This window comes from Podarcis filfolensis (genome assembly GCF_964270895.1).
Source record: "Podarcis filfolensis genome assembly, chromosome: 9".
NCBI lineage: Eukaryota > Metazoa > Chordata > Lepidosauria > Squamata > Lacertidae > Podarcis > Podarcis filfolensis.
In genome coordinates this window covers 48,248,493-48,268,911 of record NC_139610.1, presented here as the reverse complement: position 1 = coordinate 48,268,911, position 20,419 = coordinate 48,248,493, and the positions used below count along the sequence as shown (strand labels likewise).

The 20,419-nt window shown below is 43.7% G+C and overlaps 1 protein-coding gene across 11 annotated transcripts in view; it reads right to left on the bottom strand.

Moving 5' to 3' along the window:
* ANKRD50 (ankyrin repeat domain containing 50) overlaps window positions 1–20,145 on the bottom strand; it is a 44,068-nt gene extending 23,923 nt beyond the window's left edge. The window contains exons 1-3 of one of the 11 annotated variants that reach the window (XM_083631582.1): window positions 19,881–20,139; window positions 16,769–18,038; window positions 15,267–15,377 (exon numbers count right to left, since the gene is read on the bottom strand). In XM_083631582.1, the coding sequence (XP_083487708.1) occupies window positions 15,267–15,377; window positions 16,769–17,247 (590 nt within the window). In that variant the 5' untranslated portion in view covers window positions 17,248–18,038; window positions 19,881–20,139. The other 10 variants (XM_083631585.1, XM_083631587.1, XM_083631586.1 and 7 more) reach the window with 10 other exon arrangements.
* Window positions 20,146–20,419: the final 274 nt, after the last annotated feature.

The window sequence follows — 20,419 nt, the reverse complement described above, 5'->3', positions numbered from 1 at the left end:
TTACAGCTACCAGTAACTCCCTAAGGCTAGAGCATCATTACAACAGGAGATATCACACAAAAAAGCAGACTCTTTTAAGTGTCTGCTTCAGCGCATCCAGAATTTTCTAACTTCCAACTGCATCCTGACCTCAGGCCTATTCAGCAGATTCTTCAATAAGGCAACTGTTCCTGCCATGAAATAGTCTTCACTAGAAAATAATCCCTTTATTTTCAAAAATGCCATCTTGGTTTCAAAGCAGAATGAACTGCAGCAATTCGCCCCCTTCTCACGCCAGCCAAATGTTTCATTATCTCTAGAGAAGGTTAGCAGCCATCTTGAAGACCGTTTGAAAATAATCATGAGCTCTGTAAAATAAGATGTAAGCAATATGCCATCAAACCTAATTATATGTTTTGAGTGAGAAATTGATCTTCAGAGTGACAATGAGTGGAACAAAGGGCTGGGAGCATCTGAAACTTCTGCATCTCCACTAACACTGGCTTTACTTCCAAACTCAGATGTGTAGCTGCGCTGTTAACCCCTCTTTACTCACTTGTTTCTACTCTTTCCCTAGATATTTACCTTAGGTAATCACTCCTACCTTTCACTCCTCCCTTCAATAGCAAAAACACCTTTATGAGAAAGGCTCTTCATGTTAATCAGACGCTCTTTAAAAATATGTCACAAAGAGCCTTCCTTTCAAATCCACAGCACTAAACTTTTCCAACTTTTGCATCTGTGGGAATCCCCTATCCATGCCATGTAGGAAAAAGATCTCCACAGAACACCATCAAACACCAGCCAGTCATGTGGCTTTGGTTGGGAGATGCAACCAAGCCATGCCTTTTATTTTACTCTCCCCTCCCTCCCACTACATTCACGCTTGTGTAGTGATTTGTGATAAAATGTTCATAGCAGCAGCAAATGCCTTTCATCTTAGAAGCTCACACTAAGCACGTTTCCCTAGAATGGCTCGTTTTGGGATGATCAGCGCCAACTCTTCCAAGAGAGTGCTTTTCAAAAATGTCTCCTGCAACCTTTGCCAACACTCCTGCAAGTGGTAAAAACCTGCACTGCTACACCAAGAAATGGGAATCTGTGGCCTTCTGAATTTTGGCTGCCCTAGTCGGTATGGCCAACAGTGAGAGGTGATGGCAGTGGGGTCCAGCAACACCCGAAGGTCTCTGTACTACATATTTTACACAATATTTTCTTTATCTTATGTAAATCGGGTTAGCCATGCAGGCATCAAAATTGGACGACACATTCAGTTCCTAAGAAACAGCTCAAATTGGTTTATGTGTTCATTGATTATTTGGATATAATTTCAGCCTCATCTCACCAGAATAGGTCTATAAATCCGGAAGACTATATTCCCTCATATGAACCTGTCTGGGCTCTGAGATATTCAGGGGAGCCTCTTTATCTTGGTCCCACCACCCTCAAAGGCATGTTTGGTAGAGACGCAGGACAGGGCCTACTCAGTGGCTGCTCCCAGAGTTTGGCTGCTCACTTCCTAGAGAATTAGATTGGCTCCCTCCTTGTTGACTTGAAAGGGCTAGTTCTGTCTTGTTTTTACTGTAGTGATCTATATGTTTGTGTGTGTATACACGTTTAAATGTTGTTTTTTAAATGAAAGCTTTCCCCTCTATGTTTCTATTTTAGCTGTAAGTTGCTTTGGGTTCCTGTCAGGGCAAAAGGCAGGATATCAATAATGATATAAATTAAGAAATAAATGAAGATCACCCGCAGGAAATCTCAATACACTTTTCCAGCAGCACTTCTCCTTTTGTGACATTTGGTGCCATTTTCGAACTCCTCAACTGCACCAATTCTATACAGCTTCTGAATTCACCTGAATTGCCAATTCATTTCAGCGCTAAGAGAAGTATCTTGCCAGAGTTATCCGCTGAATGTTCGGACTTACAAGATTTACAGTTGCCTCTGGATTTCTCATTTCCTTTCCTGAATCTGTATCATACAAACAAGGAAGAGGCTTGACAAATCTGAAAAGAATTTAATGCGATAAAAAGAGGATGCACTTCTGCAGCAATCAAAGGATTTCCCTGGATAGATATGAAAAGGAAGCTACAGACAATGGAAGAGTAGAGACTTCTACTCACAAAGGCTTCCTCAAAGGACACAATAATTCTTTATAAGAAGTTTAAAGTAACAATACTGCATTTTATTTTATTTTTGTTCCAGTAAAGCCACTGGTACCTCTCCCCACTTCCTCCATATATTTCAACTTTCACCTTAATAAATTTAACATAACTTTCATTGATCTAAGTACTTGAGGGGAAGTGTAAAACCACAGAGGAACTGCACAATGTCTGGATAGTTCAGTGCAAGACTTTGTAGTCATTCTTCAGAATTAGCAGACTGTGAATGCATCCTTTTTAACACAGATGACAAGAACTGGTTGTAGCTTTCAAAAGGAACCAGTGCCATCTACGATGCTATCAGAACTTCCTTATCCCTGAAAAAACACACACCTCTACCTAACATTCAAGAATTTCCCTCATCTCCTTTTCAGCCACACAAAACTGCTGGTTCAGTAACCCTGAAATGCACCAGGATCCCTAGATCCTTTCTCATTTTTCCACTGATACAAAATATGCTTTAGCCCCCAAAGCATATGACACAACACTGGGTGCTACTAGACTGCATTCCATTTCTTTTATTCATTTTATTATTTTGCATTCCATTTCGTTTATTCATCTTCATGACATCATTCCATGCATCCTGCATAATTCCTTAATGTCCATTTAAGTTAGCTACTTCATTGGCAACCCCCCCCCCCCACTTTCCTTCCTAAAGTTACCAGAGAAAAGAATGAATAAAACAGGTTTAAGGACTATGGCTGCAACACTAACTTTGTCTGCTGAAGTTCTGTTGAATCCAGTGGGACTTATTCTCTAATACTTGAAGGAAGGACACTAATTCCTACTTGATCGTTTATTTATCTCCTTATCTATTTCATACACTTCTTGATTGCAACAAACAAACCGACAAACTTCAAAGTGGTTTACAAAGGGATTTTACCATGTGGTATTTCCCCATCTTCGCTTTGTTTAGTTCTTCATTCGCCTTGCACTACCCTGCATTACTAAACTCCAAATAGATTACTCTACCTATCTGTTCAAGAAAATGCAACTTTGCTCAAAATAAGTAATCATAAACATGTGTGGCAGGTGTTAATATTCTTGGTGGAAATCTTTCTGCCAAAAACACACCAAATATTATTATTAATAATAATATATTATTTATACCCCACCCATCTGGCTGGATTTCCCCAGGTGAATCAAATAAGATCAGGGCCCGATATCCTATGGTCACATGCTTGGCCTTTTGGGGGTGAAATTGAAAACATTATTATCTGGGAGCAAGTCCCAATGAATTCAGCAGGACTTACTCCTGAGTAGATGTGCACAGGATTGCACTGTTAGCCTGCCTTTTCTAGTTGCATTATAATTTATGAGCAGGCAAGCAGAGTGCACTGTAGATCATCTTTCCATAACCGCTGACCTTCTTCATAGTCTTTTTGACAGCAGAAGTGCCCTGAATGGTAACGACGAATTCAGCACTTTAAAGGTTGCAAAGGGAAGGTCTCACACATACCACCATGTAACGCCCCGCATTTATCTGTACTGACTTTCATCTTCCTTTTTCAATTCCCTTAGTTAATCCAGCCAAGCAATGAGTTCAAATGGATCACTGTATCATCTTATAGCTTACACTGGGACACCAACACAGCAACCATAATTATGAAATTTCAGTGTCTCCTCTTTCACTGTCACTGAATCCTTATATAAATCTGCTTTAGCCACAGTCTGCTTTAGACATAGATATCTTTGTTTCATCATTTTACAGATCATTAATATGTTAAGCTCATGTCCTCCAGGTTTATTAAATGGCTGCAATCTATACTGTAACAGTCAGTACTAATACAGAAACAGACTATTTTGACATGCACTTAAAATGGTAAAATTACAGCAAAGGTAGTGCCTCTCTATTTTTGGTAACATGCTCTGTAAAATCAAGCTTTCCCCCTTATTTGTTCTCTTCTACTCACAAGCTAGTTCTCTGGGTCATAACATACGCTAAATCAAGCAGAATTCCTTCTCTACACCATCTTGATTTATAACTAAAGCAGTTTGTGGCACGACCATGTATGGTGGTTTGTTCCATCTCTCCTAACGAGTCCGTTAGAAAGGAGAGAGAGAGAGCACTATGTAAAAAAGATTCACTTTTTGAACTGACTCATACATAATAGAACCAGTAACAAAAACTTAAGAGTAAAACTCTGCAACCAGCAGAGCTGAGGGGAATTAAGAGTCCAGCAACATTTGAAGAATCACAGTTTCCCCACCCTTGGTGTCAGTTTTTAAGGACACTCAGTGATTTCAAAGAAAACAACTATATTCCCACAATCCCTTCTATACCCTGATAATCAATTTTCTACCTCTTTCCCTTAACTTCTGGTATTATGCATTGCCTATTTGTCAACAACAACTGGAACACAGCAAAATTAACCTATGCTCACTGTATGTTTGCCATGACTGTATCTTGCTGTAGTCATTTTTGCTTTTCTAAAGTTAATTTCTTAAGGTTCTGCAGGTTTCAAAAATTATGTGCAAGTACAATTCAGCCTTCCAACTTTGCCCCTGGACAAGTTGCTTCTTTCTGGCATTCATTCATCCTTCCTCCTCCGATTCCTTTCCCATCTCCTTTGAAGTAGTGGGTTGTCACAAAGTGACTCACCTCAGCACCAAAAGCTGAGGCATAAATCACACTAACGCTGTTAACAAAATCTATTCCACAATTTATGTCTTCAGCCTCTTAGATATAGCATGATTGCAAGAGGAAAAGGAAGACTTTTAAATAGCACTGTTCCACCTGTGCTACCACCACCGCATATTTTATATGGCAATTTCCCCCAAAAGTCCTACTAGTGATTTAATGCAAAAAGTTCTCGGAAGTCCCAGAAGTCTGGGTTTGGAGATTTAGTAAAAATGACAGACAAAGCAAGTTAAGAACACCAAAATGAATTGAAAGAAAGATTGTTCAATTTTCTCTGCACTGCGTTTTAAGCTGTTTATATCTATCCAAGCAATGGATGTTGGGGAGGGGCGAATTCTCATGACATTAAGTCATACTGCAAGCAGTTGTGTCCAGCTGGATACAGTGCTGGCCTTGGATGGCAAGGGCTCAAATCCCAACTCAGCAATGGGTCACTTGAGGTCTGGGGTAAGTGACTACTGGCAAGCAAACAGAGTTGCTCATGAATAAACACAATAGGGACAAAAAAGCCCATTACTGACATAGGAGTCATAGAGAGTCAAGAAAAAACTGCAATCTAAAACATATGTAAATTGTGAATGCTTATGACTTAGTTATTTACTTTGTTGCTTCAAAACAACAGAATTCTTGTTAAAGTGCGGATTATGAAGTAATCTAGTTCACTCCTACTTGTTCAAGTTATTCCTTGTGCCAAATATACAGACCACGTAGTTTAGTGGGGAAATGTTGCAACCTAGAAAAATGAAAGAAAACTGTCACTTGGTACAACTAGAATCTCCAAAGGGTGAGGCTGGCTCATTTTCAAAAGGCAATAAATGCACTGATGAATTAGGAACAGAAACATGTAGCTGAATTGAAAGGCAAGGATGAAAAGCACAATAGCAGGAATGGCAAACAGGTCAGAACAAGGTTGATAATCATGATTTTATTTATACACTCATGCATTTTGATCAAATGATCTTCAAGGTGGCTTACAATCTAGGTAGTGGGGTAGGAAAACTGAAAAAAAAAAATCACATCTGGCTATCAATGTGCCCTATTCGTTTCAGATAGCACCAGGGTTGCAGAGTCTACAAAGCCCGGGACACAAATTTTCATAGTCCTCTAGCAGCTATGGTGGCTCATTTACTAGAAGTTATGTGTTTAGTGTTAATTCTGAAAGTGTGTACTAGATTCTGACCAAACTAAGTCTCCTAGAGCACAATATATATCAGGAGGCTTAGTTTGGTCAGAATACACTACGTTGCCAGACACCAAATATATTGGCCTTGTTTTCAGCTGTCCGAAGGAGACCTGGTTTGTCTGGCTGGTGGCAGAGGGCAAAAGATCCCCAACCCCTTGCTTCTGCAATCCCAGGGCAACTGGGGCACTGGTTTTTGGGGGGCTGGAGTGGAGTCTGCAGCTCTTCATTCACTGTTCAATGGCTGGTGAAAGGTTAGTTCTTCCAGGACTTAGAACAGCTGGTGCACAGTTTGATGACATACTCATCCTATTCTGTGTTCACATCTGCATTGGCATGAACAAAGGGAAAAAGCATTAGATATGGACTCTGTACAGTTTGCATACCTTGTTTGGTGCAGAGATATATTTCCTGGTGATGTTAGGTAACAATACCCCAAGGCTACCATCTGCTTAATTTTGGTCTCTAATGGGCACCTATAACGGAGATCCCTGAGAAAGGGACATGTCTAGTCAGGCAAGGTTGGGATTAACTTTAACCTGGATACAAATCGCCCAGACAAACCTGCAGAGATTGCGTTGCTTCATGTTCATCTGTCTACAGTCTACTTCCATTAAGAAAGACGGCTTTTCTCAGCCAGGGAAAATATAGTAAGCTCAATTCCTAGCACTCAGAAAACTGTCGCTTAATCCTGGGTGGCTCATGTAAGTTTATCAGAACCAAAGCTGGTTCTGAACAGTGCTGGTTCTGAACAGTTAAACTATGGAATTTGTTTCCACAAGAAACCAGGATGGCTTTAAAAGAATTTAGCAAAATCAAGAAGGATAAGACTCTCAAAGGCTACTAGCCACAATGGCTATATTTTCCCTCCACTGATTGGGGTAGTATGCTCTGAAATACCAGCTTCTGTGGGCCAAGAGGGAGTCTGTGCAGCACATTTCTGTGGTAAACTACGTAGATTTTGCATTAATCTAAGTCTCACTCTCCCAATCAAATGGAGTGGACTATTCTCTGTTTATTCCCATGAATATCCAGCAAATATGAAGCACAAAGAGTTGAAACAAGGGAAACATTTGCTTGAAAACAGCCTTTTTGTGTGAGCATGCTGGTAATGCTTCAGAAACCCAGTGACAGAGTAATAGCATCTCATTTCTCTAGAACGATTGTTCAACAAGACAGAAAGCGTATCCTGGTAGGAAAGCCAACATCCTCCCACTCCTCTAACGCCTCAGGCTTCTCTACTGGGATTTCTTCCAGTGAGTTATCCCTCCCCCCCACACCAACAGCTTTCAATTATTTTGAAATAGCAAAAGTCATCCTAAAGGAATTAGGCTATTGCCTCAGATCTAGTGCAGCATATTTAAAGGAGGGAAATCTAGCCGTGAGTAAGAATGCTATCGCTTATGCAAAGGATATACTATGAATTTCAAACAAAAACAAAAACAAACCACATGTTCCCCAACCATTAAAGCAAGGGCAAGAATAAAACAAGCAACTGGCCAACATCCTTGTTACATTCTCGACAAATAATTTCCAAACTTTATTTTAATCATATTCATTCCCTCTAATAGTAAACTTTGTGTTGATCAGAAGCGGAGCCGAAGTCAAACTGGGACAGAGACAAGGCAGAGAGGGCTCTGTATACCTTGGAGCTTTGCCAAGTATGCATTTCCTTTCTGGTTCTGGGTGTTTTGTTTTTTGTTTTTCTTAGAAAAGCAAAAACAACAACCAAGTCCTCCTACAGGAAAAGAATGACGTAAGGAACAGTTAAGAAGTCTGAGAGTGACAAAAACAATCACCTCCATCAACAAAGACAGGAGGCGGGTGGGTAGACATAAGATGAAATAGGAAATACAAGCCCTCGGTGGGTTAAATGACCATTAGTTCCAAGGGATGACACTCGCTTCCCTTCAACCTGAGGCCTGATGGGAGGGGAGAGAATTAGGACTGAGGCCTGCACACCGGCTGGAGCCTATTTGCTGACCCACTCTTCTCCATCCTTCAAGTTCAATCCCAATATGGGTGTGCCCTCCTTGCAACATAAATGGTCCTTTGGGAGCGATTAATAAGAAGGCGAGGATAGAAGAGAAAGCACTTTCTCCAACCCAAATGCATTGGTTCAATAGAACAATTTACACTCTAGGGGAAAGATTCTCAAATGGGGAGCAGAAGAAAAATTGGGAATTCACTCTCAGCACTCTCCCATACAGCAGCAGCAGAGAGACATAAAACTACTCTGCCCAACACTGTATCACTCAGGAATGCTGCATGGGGAACCTCAGTACTATTACCACATGATTTAGCCAGCAGGCAAGCATAACATTTTCTTCTTTCCCACCCTCTCAAAATGTCCTACCTCCAATCCTGTCATACCACACCTAGCTGTGGAATGGACTATGGCAAAATACTTGTGTGTGTACCCACTTATAATTCTCTCTCTCTCTCTCTCTCTCTCTCTCTCTCTCTCACACACACACACACACACACACACACAGCAGGATGGAAACTTAAGTAGCTGTTACTGTCATAAACTGTCCATGCCATAAACTGCCCATACCTGAAAGCACAAAGTCATTCACTGACTGAATGTCAAGCTACTACAAGATTAGCATTGCAATGCTTGATCTTTTAAAAAAGAACACTTGAATTCTTCGCGAAAGCCAAGTAAGTGCTTTGTGACAGACAAGGCCTGCTTTGTCAGTACAAGCTTCCTTCTGCTTCCCACATCACTGATTTTCTATATGGTCCAGGTATATACCAGTCTGGCGGTACTTGTGTTTTCTGGAGCCAATATATTTGCAACACATTTCCAATTAAGACAGTAAACCTCTCTCCGAGGTTATATTGCTTTCTGTCATACTGGTCTCTCTAACCAGATAATATACAGAGAGCATTAATATTTAGCACCTCTATAGCACATTCAGGTGTTCAGTGCCAACGTATATTTTCTCAGTTATCCTTGCAAGCCTGTTTTATCAAGACTGGAGAACCTCCAGACCAAACTAGACCCAATAGGAATCCTAATTTGGCCCATGAGATCACCCTACACCTGATGTCATCTATGATGGCCATTGTGCGGCAGGTTGCAATGAAATGAGCAGTGTGGAAATAATCACATCATTAATTGTCTTAAATTTGAAAAATACATAAAATAGACAATGAAACTTTGTCGTTGGCAGAAATCAAATTGCAGGAGAATGGAAACAGCACTGATTGTGACAGAGACAGATTGGAACAGAAATTCCTAGTTACCACTGACTTCTAGGACTACATACCGCAGATAAATTCTTTAGCACTGTTATGATGGAGAGGAGAGGTGCAACTATGCCAAAGGAGAAGGGGATCTAGACTGAGCTGGCCACTTCTGATTCTTCCTCACTGCGCCCACAACTCCATTGTTTCTCTCTTCTTTCCCCATCATCATAGCTACTGCCGCTACACCACTTTAAACTTGCTCCAGTGTATCATCATCATAATACTTCTTCCTGCTAGAAACTTGAGATACATTAGCACTGCCATAGGGGATTTAGCTGCAGTCCCACCCTCAACCAGGTAGCATAATGGTACGAGTCACATAAGCATTGGTAAAGTGAGTCATGAAATTAGCCATCTAGGGCTTGCCGATCAGAAGGTCAGCAGTTCGAATCCCCATGACGGGGTGAGCTCCCATTGCTCAGTCCCTGCTCCTGCCAACCTAGCAGTTCGAAAGCACGTCAAAGTGCAAGCAGATAAATAGGTACTGCTCCAGCGGGAAGGCAAATGGTGTTTCCATGCACTGCTCTTGTTCGCCAGAAGTGGCTTAGTCATGCTGGCCACATGACCTGGAAGCTATCTGCGGACAAACGCCGGCTCCCTCGGCCAGTAAAACGAGATGAGCACCCAGTGTCGTCTGCAACTGGACTTAACCATCAGGGGTCTTTTACCTTTTTCAAAGCAGCTTAGAACTAAGAGTTATAACAAACTAACACTCACTCCCTTCCATCACCTACACAAAGCAAAAGCTTTGCAATAACCATTTAGCTAAAACTTTGGCCGCAATGCTTAAATCACAAGACAATCAAAAACTGTCAGCAACATATATATTGGGATCACCAGGTCAAGGGATAATAAAAAATCGCACAGGTACATAGAGGACTCTAAAGACATTAACAGCACCTGCTCTTATGGCAAATCAACTTTTATGTTTTAATCTGGACCACAGTGTGCGGATGTATTTTGATCAATTTGGTCATATCAAAAGTTTCCTATTCAACTCTATTCCTACCAAGCAAATGCTGGTCTGATACCTGAGCAGGTCACCTACAAATATAACACAGGCAGGCGGAGCTCCAGGTTTTTCCAGTGATGCACAAATTGTATAAAGCCCAAAGAGACCAATGGCCACAAAAATTCTCTACCATAAATATTTAAATCCATACTATAAGGCATATAGTTCAACTATTTAACCCCCTTTTTTCAACAGATATTGTGCTGGCTTCAAGGTTGTCTTTTATCTCAAGGCTTAGTCCAAGAGTAGCCTATTGTACTCCACATCAAGCTGCTCTTGAAAAGAAAGGGGGATCGCAGGACTTAAGTACCAACAAATGATAAGGATAGAAGTTGGAAGGTGTGAGAGACAGGAAGACACCAGGACAGAAATGGAAGATATGTACTGCACACCTGAGGGCAATAAAGCAAGTTGCTTAGGATCTCTCTCTGGGAGCAGAGAATAAAGTTCTTGGACTAAATTAAGGACTAAAAAGAAAAAGGGACAAAATTCCTTGATTGTTTAAGAGCAGCGTGATACATGGTATCTTGTAACATTTGTTTGTAACTATTTTAGGAATGCTTCCAGTAGAGCTCTGAAATTCATTCTTGTGGTGGAGAGCTTATTCATTTCTGTTCTGCGCAAGGTCCAGATCATGGATTCTGTTGCAACATCATACTAGCCATGATGACTATGATTTGCTTCCACAGTCAGAGGCAGTAAAGTTGCTGAATACCGGTTGCTGGAAACCACTGGGGAGGAGAGGAATGTTCTTGTGCTCAGGTCCTGTTGGCAGGTTTCCTACGGGCATCTAGTTGGCCACTGTGAGAACAGGATGCTGCACTAGATGGTACTTTGATCTGAACCAGTGGGCTCTTCTTATTGCCCTTAAGAACGTATGTTTGCAATCCTAAAAAACATTTACTTGCAAGTTCCATTCAATCAATAGGATTCACCTTATGGCTAAACTGCTAGTTATAAACTCTTGCTCCAACCATCTTGAATTACAATCTTGGGAGCAACCACCACTAAAATGGTCCCAAGGAAACATGCATAGGAGTAGGGTGCATGGCATGCCTAATTTTCTCTGATGTGTACCTGCTTGAAGAGGCTTGCATTTTCTGGAAACTCCTATGAACAGCTGTTAGGGATGGTACAATCTGATGCACTTTTGCAGCTGTGTTCAAGTCTATTAAAATTTAATTTTCATGGCCTTTGAAGCTTAGAGGCTTGAAAGGGAGGCAAAGGGAAACACACAAAACAAAGACTGGGAAAGGACAACATGAGATGTTTCATGCAAATAAAACCTCTGTGCACTGCAAACAGGCAATTATTTGCCTGGACTTTCATCAGATACCTTTGCTAGAGAAGTAGCTCCCTTCTCTGCTACAGATGGAGAGGGAGCAGATAATAGACAAGAAGTTCCAGACAGCATTTCCTCCCCTTTCTGTTACCTCTCTCCTTGCATATACCTCAGGCAGAATGTAACAGACATTTCTCTTTTGTACCACGAACAAAGGCAGTATGATTACCAAAGGATTTGCCTGCTTTACACCAAAGGTGAATCCGTATATAAGGCTTTTGATGATAACATTTGTAGAGTTATAACGCATAGGCACAATTACAGCCAGATGCCTAACTTGTAGACATGTGGCAGAATTCTGAGATTCGGTCTCCCCATGTTTCTGGGCTCCCAACTCCCCTTAACCCCAGTAAACATCGATTATGGGAATTGTAGTTCAAAACATGTGCCGAGAGCCACATTTGCTACCTTTGAGCTATAGAATTCTATGGCTTGTGCCACCAAGCTTGATGTGTTTCAGAGCACAGAGATGCACCAAGCCACATTTTTCTTTGGCATGAGTCCAGGGGTACACAATAATGTTTTTCTTGAGTCAAGATTGTCCAAGGGAGCTTGTGTTTCCTCCTTCGCATGCAGCAGGTGGATTAGCTCACCTGTACAAATCTGGAGATCTACCCTATCAGCATGTTTCTTCAGCACTGTTTAGAAAAATCTATAAACCTAATAATAATAATAATACCTATGTGGTATACATAAAATATACATACTGCCATCCTCAGGATATATATTGCAATCTGGACTACAGATCTGCAGGAAAGGTGAATTGCTAAAAAGTAATGTACCACAACAGGAGTTGGGACACTCATTTTCCAATCCCACAACCACCAGCAGCAGCTTGAGACAAATATTGAAGGTAAAATGAAAAAATAAAATAAGAATACTTTGATTCTTTATGTGCACAGGAGATAGAAGATGCTGTTTGTGTGCAATGTCGAGGCAAAAGGTGCTCTTCTTGTCCCCAGGTTCATTGCTTTTCAGGCTGATGACCAGAAAAGCAAAGCCTTGACTATTTGCTCACCTTAAGACCCATATCATATAATTGGCATATGCTGTCTATATGCTAAAGACCACTGAGAACACAAAACACATTTCAGAAGTATATTTATGGAGGTATTAGGTGTGGAGATGAAGCATCCTGTCACAGCTGTGGGTAAATTCATTTATAATGCACATGCATCTCGAGGACAGCACAAGCCTTTCGGGTTCCTTCCAAGAGTGTTTGTTTTTTTCCAGGCAAATTGCATCTCAGTTGTTCTACAACAGTCATGATACTTAACTACCCACCTTTTCCGGCTGGCCCTAAACAGGTTCATAATCTAAGCTGTTACAGTATTATTATGCATAGTGTCTCTCCAAATGTCCTAAGCACATACAGTATTTAAAGTAGTGTGTATCCTTTCAGAGTCACATAACTTCAATTAGCAATACACAGGCTCAATCCTGCATCTGCATGTAGCCTTATTCATTCTGCCTGTGGGCCTAACACTGGTGTCCATTTCAAAAGAAACCTCTTTACATCCTAGTTTAATAGCAGTTTCTTTTTTTAAAAAAAGAGAGAGAGAGCTACAAGTTAAGAGTTGAGGCTACAATATTTTCTCAAAAGGCAGAATGGCTTTCAATGACTTCCATCATCTTTTTAAAAAAAGTGAGAAAAGACACTGAACTCATGTAAACACAGTTTATTCTCCACAGTACAAGGCCTGCTTTTGAATCATGAACATCACGTGGTGGTCCTCCACACACAAAACAGTTGGAAGTCTTACGCTAGGTGAATTAGACCTATCAAACAGGATCTCCAAACATTCAGGTATGAAGTCTCTCCATATGATTAAGAGATGCTTACAAACATTAGCACTGTCATGCACAAGTACTGTTAAGAGCCACAACAAAATCCCTAGAACTTTCTCTCAAAAGGGCCGAGTCCAAAGTTATGTCTCTTATCAAGAAAGCTGCAGTAAATCCTGTCTTTCCACATGGCTGAAAACCAGCTCGGAGAGTTGGGCTATCAAAGTCAACTATTGTAAAACATTTGACAGTCAGTCCCCATTATGGTGCAAACATCCATTGCCTCCTTCATATACTTCCATACTTTGAGATCTCCTAACAAATGCTGTTTGTGACATTATTCATATTTAGACTTTAAAGCACACAAGTTTCAGGTTTCTAACAAGTCTGTGCAAAACACATACTATTCCTGTTTTCAATGTAACCAGATTCAAATCTTCATTTTTAGTATGTGCTTCCCGCACCCCCGCCACCCTGAAAGAACTTTTACAGGCATTCCAACAACAGAGCTTCAAGCTGCAGCTTTGTTTACAGGTATTTAAAAATGCAGTTATAGCACTTATACTTGAGTAATAGTTGCAGCCAACAGATACTTCTCTTAGCTTTTAGAGAGACTGTAGCCCTTGAAATTCCAGGGTTTCAAACAATGATAACCTCCATCTCATGTTTTATTAGGCATAGTTGCTCTCAAATTCGCTTCCTCATCATTACTTACCAATGCTATTAAGCTGCTGCAATGACTGCTACTTTCATCCCACCGTGGCTTGCAGTTGTTTTATCCAAATATTAAAGAGCAGAGTTGAAAACTTGCATAATTCCTTTGCAGAATGGACAAGGTTCCACTTCTAATTCAATTTAACCAAAGCAACAGACCAGAAGAATGTACTGCTGTTGTTTGACATTCATTTAGCACCAGCGTGCTAGGTGCTGCATAAACATAAGTAGCAAGTCACTTTCCAAGAGAACTGTTGAAGAACAGTAATGTGATTCTACAATGGTTCAGAAAAGGGTTACAGACGGAAAATGCCTAGCAGATGAAGAGTGGAAGATACTTCTAGACATAGGAATGCGAGATAGCAGGCACTTGAACAGGAGGAACTAGGAGGAGGACTAAGAAGGTAAACAGGAGAGTTGGAGCCAGCTGCTCCCTGGCGACTCTGCACAGCGGTTCTCTCTATTTCTGTGGTACAGCTCCCAACAACTTGGCAGATGTTTCCACCCAAAAGTGATACTGCCCCTCACCCCATCCAAAACTGAACCAGTTTTCTGGAGACTACAGGTGGATAATTACAGGTGGGAAACCATTAATAGCCCAATCTGAACAACTCACATGAAACCACTGGAATCAACCACATAAGAGATTTCTAAGTGTAAGGTTGAGGCTGGATATGACATAGAACCAATATAAACAATTACTGAGAATAGTCTAAAATGGGAGAGATGGGGGAAGAGTTTGATTTACCTTTATATTCCACCCCCTCAGTCTACTGAACTACCTCCTATCAGTGTCTTAAAATACTAACTATGGTAATATACCCTTTTGCCTCCATTTTAACAGTGGATGCTAGTATCCCCCTTGGCCTTTCCTATTCAAGTGAAGTGGGGTTTTTCTAATAGCACTAAATTAGGATCCCTCAAGAAGCCTGAAAATGCAGACAAAGGTAACAGGCTTTTAACACCATTAGTAACTTCCAATGCAGCATATGAACACTGGAAAATTACCACATTTGTTTATACTAGCCTTTGCCAAACAGATGTTTTGGATGATAACTCCCATCAACTCCAGGTAGCATGACCAATAGTCAGGAGTGGTGGGAATTGTAGCCCAAAGTGACCCAGTTGGTATGAAAAGTTGGACCACCCTGAGTTAGATGATTACCCACAAGCCACAGAAGGGAACCTCTTACCACAATAACTCAGTGACAGCAATACCAGCCAACAGGGTGCTCTCCAATGCTGCTGGCCCACATCTCCCATCATCTCTCAACACTGGCCATGCTGCCTGGAGCTGATGGCAGCTATAATAGAAAACATCTGAAGAGTACCATGTTTGTGACCATTGGCTTATACCACCTTTGTAAACCAACCATCAGTAACACGACCTGCAGTAAGGAGGATACTACTTTTCCTGGATTTCTGATCAGGTGTTGATGCAAAGTAAAGTTCTCTTTCATGAGAGTGACATTTTAGACATTTGATACATACCATGCTAAGGTGCCACTTGGTGAATAATGACTTGCATTCACCCACTATTAAAACAGCTTTTATGAAATTATGAGTGCTGGGCCTCAAATCAAGAATGCATTTCTTTGTGTGGTTATTTACACAGCCACCTATTTCACAGAAACAGTTTAACGAAATAAGTGTAACTGGACAACCGCTGGAACTTTTTTAAAAAAACCCATTGAAACTTTCAGCTTTCATAAAATACTCTTGAGAAACTAACCCCTAAAAAAAACCCTATTAGGTCAGTCTTGCTTATTTAACAGACAGCATACTAAATTAACTCTAATTAGATGAGCTTGGCAAGTTCATGAGCAGCATTTATTCTTTTCACACATTCCCAAGGCATTGCTTCTCGTGTCTTCTCTCCCCCTGCAGGTTTCTCTGTTCCTATATTCCCAAAGGAATGATTTCAGGTTTTAGACACAAGGTAAGGCTTCACACATGGGAAAATGAAACCCTTGTTAAACTCTCATGTCAGCTCTTCAACCTCCTTCAAAATCCTAGTTCAATTATTGTTTCCCAGGTACAAGACCTGGAAGGTATCACAGTAAAGGACCAAAAAAAAAAAAAAAAGTGAGCTCAATCTTTTTTTATGCTGACCAATATTGGATCTCCCATGTTGCATAAAGCCTAATCTTTCCAGAGGCATCAAGTTATAGTTGGAAGTAATTTATGGCATCACCAAGATGAAACTAAATTGATTAAACCCCTCAATAACCACAGCCTCACACATTTTGTTTTGTTTTTGATACGCTTGTTTCTAGACTTCCCCAAAAGTTCCAAGTCAGAAGTAGTTCACAACACCAGCAAGAAAACCTGTGTCTTTAAAATCAGGGCCTCTTGTCAATACAACCATGGAATCAGTTTCCTTTTTGTTATATGAAAAAGAAAAAAACCTCTTCCACTTTATTCCCCTCCTCCTGCCCCTTCTAAAGCCTCTGTTTCCAATTACTATGCAATCTTTGGAAGATGCCAACCTGGAATGTGTTTCCAAGTGTATCTTGTCTGGCAGCATCTGCTATAAATGGGTATTTTCCATACGGGCCATTGGAACAATTCATGCAGGGAGACAATACCATGTGAGAGATAGGTTTTACCTGTTTTTATGGCGGGCTGTGTTTTTATCTGATCAGGAGATATGAAGGAAGCAGATACAGAGTGGGTGTTTTTTTGTTTGATTTACCTTTTAAATGCTTCAGCTGGGTTTCTCTCGCACTCCCCAGGCTGCAAGAGACTTTGAACAGCAGGATCTCTCAGCTTGTCCTCGAATCCCTGAATCAGTCCACTGCGACAGATTTGGGCCACTAACCCTCTGATAAAGCCTCCCACACAGAGAGTGTCCGAGTCCTGAGCCCTGCAGAAGTGGAAAGCCAGGGCTTGGTGATGTAAACCCCTTTGCAGACTGGCAGGTGAGCTGGGCCACAGTAATTCAGTACAGAGGGCTGTTTTGCCACTACCCGGCCCTCCTACCAGCAACACACCCCAGGCAGCTCCCTTGCCAGGGACGACGCAAGTATTAGTCCCAGAGTTCAGCACAACGGATGGTTTGTTGGCAGTGCTGTTGCTGCAGCTCGTCTTTTCCTGCAGGCAGTGCTGAAGCTTGTGAAAAACCCACTCTCTACAATAAAACTGTTTCCCCTGCAGCAAGCTGGTCTGAGCCATTTTACAGACTTTCTTCTCTGGGACAGGTCAGAAACGACAGCACATCTTTAAAAGTTGCACTCAAGGCAGGTCCTTAAATCCAAGACGACAAATGCGCAGCATGGAGCTTGGTCACTGGGCAATGCAATCCGCGAACCTTTCATCCCCTCACATAATGGTCAGTAGCAGCATCTTTGCAAAGCCGAAGAGGCATCTTTCGATCCAAATGCTCTCCTGATTAGCACATGGTGTATTGCCGATCATCCGATTTAGAAATAAAGCTACGTTTGATACCAAGGCTCAGAAATACTTCTCATATGGCTTAAAAGGTCATGCAATGCCATGGCTACAGCTGCAGCTTATAGTGCTGCATTTCCCTCTAATACAGATGATACATCTAAAAAAGCTGAGTTGCTAACACGCACGGTTCCTGCATGTTCTCTGTGCCTCTCTAGGTTTCCAGTCATCCCAAAATATGCGGCTTTTATAACCCCCTTCAAAACGCCGCCCACATCAAGATGTGACTCTTGTAAAAAAAAAGGCTTCTTTTCTGTTCCGTGAATGTTTACTGAAAATGTATGGATCTGCCTTGTATAGCGAGAAGTGGTTCACTGGAGTCTGTGCAAGCTTCTGTGGTCCAAGGAAGCCCTTCAAATTATGACGCACCGTGTCTCCAGTGAGATGGAAACACTCAAACTTCTTGCGCAGAAGGAGACATTCAGCAAGTGCTTTCTTTGCAGTCTCATGGTCTACTCTCACACTCCAGGTGTCTCAACTGCAGATGTCAAAACACTCCCATTTCTGCCCCAGACCTGAAATTAAGGACCACAAACACTTGTTAGCTGACATGCACCAGGGTATTCCACTCTTAAGTAAATCAACTGAAGCCAGTGGCTTATTAGGGCACAAAAATAAGAAAGAACCTAAGAAAGAATTCACTTTATACACACTACATCCTGCTTTTTTTAGTATCGGAGGAGCACAAAAACCCCAACAAAGCCCTACTAGCACTGCCTAGATTCACATTTGTGCCCTTTTCGTGCAAGATATGTGACCTTGAAGCCACAAAAGAGCCCCCTATCCCATTCTGAAAACTGATATTCATCCAAGGACTCTCCTATCTTCTTCTCCCCCCCCCCCAAAAAAAACTTGGTCATCTGAACCTCCCTTGTACCTGCTTCCTATTATGCCTACTGGTCCTGCCGCCCTCCAGCTTTTTCACAGCCGCCTTTGTTCAGGGCTCTGGAGCATCAGGAGCAAGACAGGAGCCACGTTTCCACTTACCGTCTTCTCTCTCTCTCTCCCCGCCCCCCTCCACCCCAAAAGTCCCCCGGCATTGTTGCTGGGCAGCGTGCTGCCGCTGTCATCGGCTCGGCTCCCCGCGGTTGGATCCAGCAGCCAGCGACGCGCTCGTTGCATTTGTCCTCGGCTTTGTCTCTCCCCCGACCCCCCCCCCGGGCGTCCCGCACGGCTGGGCTTCCCGTTTCAGCCGATAGCCGAAAGAGAGGAGAAGATTCAGCAGGATGCAAGGATCCCTTTCCTAGGGAAGCCTCCCCGGTTGCAGAGCCTTGAAGTCTTTAAGCTTAGGGGGAAAGAATGGGAAACAAGGAAAAGCGGACTCACTCGAGCCAGCGAGCGCTTGGCCCGCCTGCTCGCTTCCCAGATCCTCCGCTCCAGAGAGACACACGCCCGCCCGCCCTCCCTCCCTCCTCCGCCCACCCCACCGCAACGGAGGGGACACGCACGCAGCAGCGTCCCACGGCACAAAGATCCCCGCCCGCCACTCCGATCGCTTCAGCCCCCACCCTCCATCGCTGCACGGGAGTTGCATGCTCCGGGAGGAGGGCGTCCCGCCGCGGCCTCGCTCCTCTCCGCCCGCCGGTCAGGCTCCCAACTCGGATCGCACGCCTCCCCACCCCCACTCCCACGTTCGCGGGGTTCAGATTTCAAACACTCGCAGACCCAAAGAGAGAGAGTTCGGGCAATCCCCGCCCGGGTTTCCGACGACGCTGCGCGCTGGCCCCTTCTTCACCTTTGCCACTCATACAGCCTTCCACGAATCGGGAGGGGAAAGTTGGGGAGGGGGCAGGCGGGCAGACGTGCGCGCGCCCCGACCAAAACAAACAGAAACCCCGAGAGAGAGAGAGCGCTCCCACGTTCCCAAAGCCGCACCAGCGCCTCGCACAAGTTCGGGGCGCTTGGCGATCGCGATCGCAAGAAGGCAAGCAAGGATTTGTGGCGGATTGAGACGGGGACACCCCCCTCCCATTCACACACACACACAAAACAAAGACCTTTGCACGGGGCGCGGCAAGCGTGCAGAGCAGACCCGCGCGCGAGCCCACCCGCTGCACACGGAGCTTTTTGCACAAGGCAGGCGCTCATCCACACGGGACGAGGAGGCGATTCGCCGGGCAAGAGAGTCGTGTAGACCCGGGCGCAGCCCCAGCAAAGCTGAGACAGCTGCCCGGCCGCGGAGACTGCCTAGCCCCTGGCAGAAAAGAGCGTCTTCTTCGCCGGGGTTGACACCACCCCAAGGGAGGGAGGTGGACGCGTGAGTGGCTGCACCCCCTTCCCCAGCCCTCCACCCACCCTCTCACTCGGCGAGAGAGAAAACCTCCCTTCCCCGGCTGCTGCTGCTGCTGCTCAGTTACCTCCCCTGCTTCCTCTCCTGTGGACAAGGAGGCGGCAGCTGCTGCTGGTTGGCTCGTTCCCCTCCCGCCGCTGCCGCCGAAGCCGCTTTCCCCAAGGCGGCCGAAAGCCCAGACAGGCGTGTCCGCGGAGCTTCCCTTCGCCTCGTCCCTCTTCACTCCCCGCAGGGCCGGCCTTCCGGCCTCGCTCTCCCTGTCCGGCGCAGCCGAAGCGCGGCCGCCGCCACCACCACAGCTGCCCCCGCCCCTTTCCCCCTCTCCCCGGCCTGATTGGGCGGCCTCGCTCCGGCTCCTCCTCGGCGCTCGCCTCCTTAGGCCCCGCCCGCCGCCGCCTGCTGGTTTGGTGCTTCGGCCGTGGGCGTGGAAGGGGCGTGGCCAGACGCCGCTCGGCATTCCCCGGAGCGGAGGGAAGGCTCGGTACCCTGAGCTCGATCCTCGCAGCTGGCCGGGGACTCTTGAGTCGCTCCTTTGTTTTCAGGAGCAACAGGCTTTGCCCTACACCTGCCTCTCGAGTAGTTTACTGTGCTGGTTTCTATGAGGCT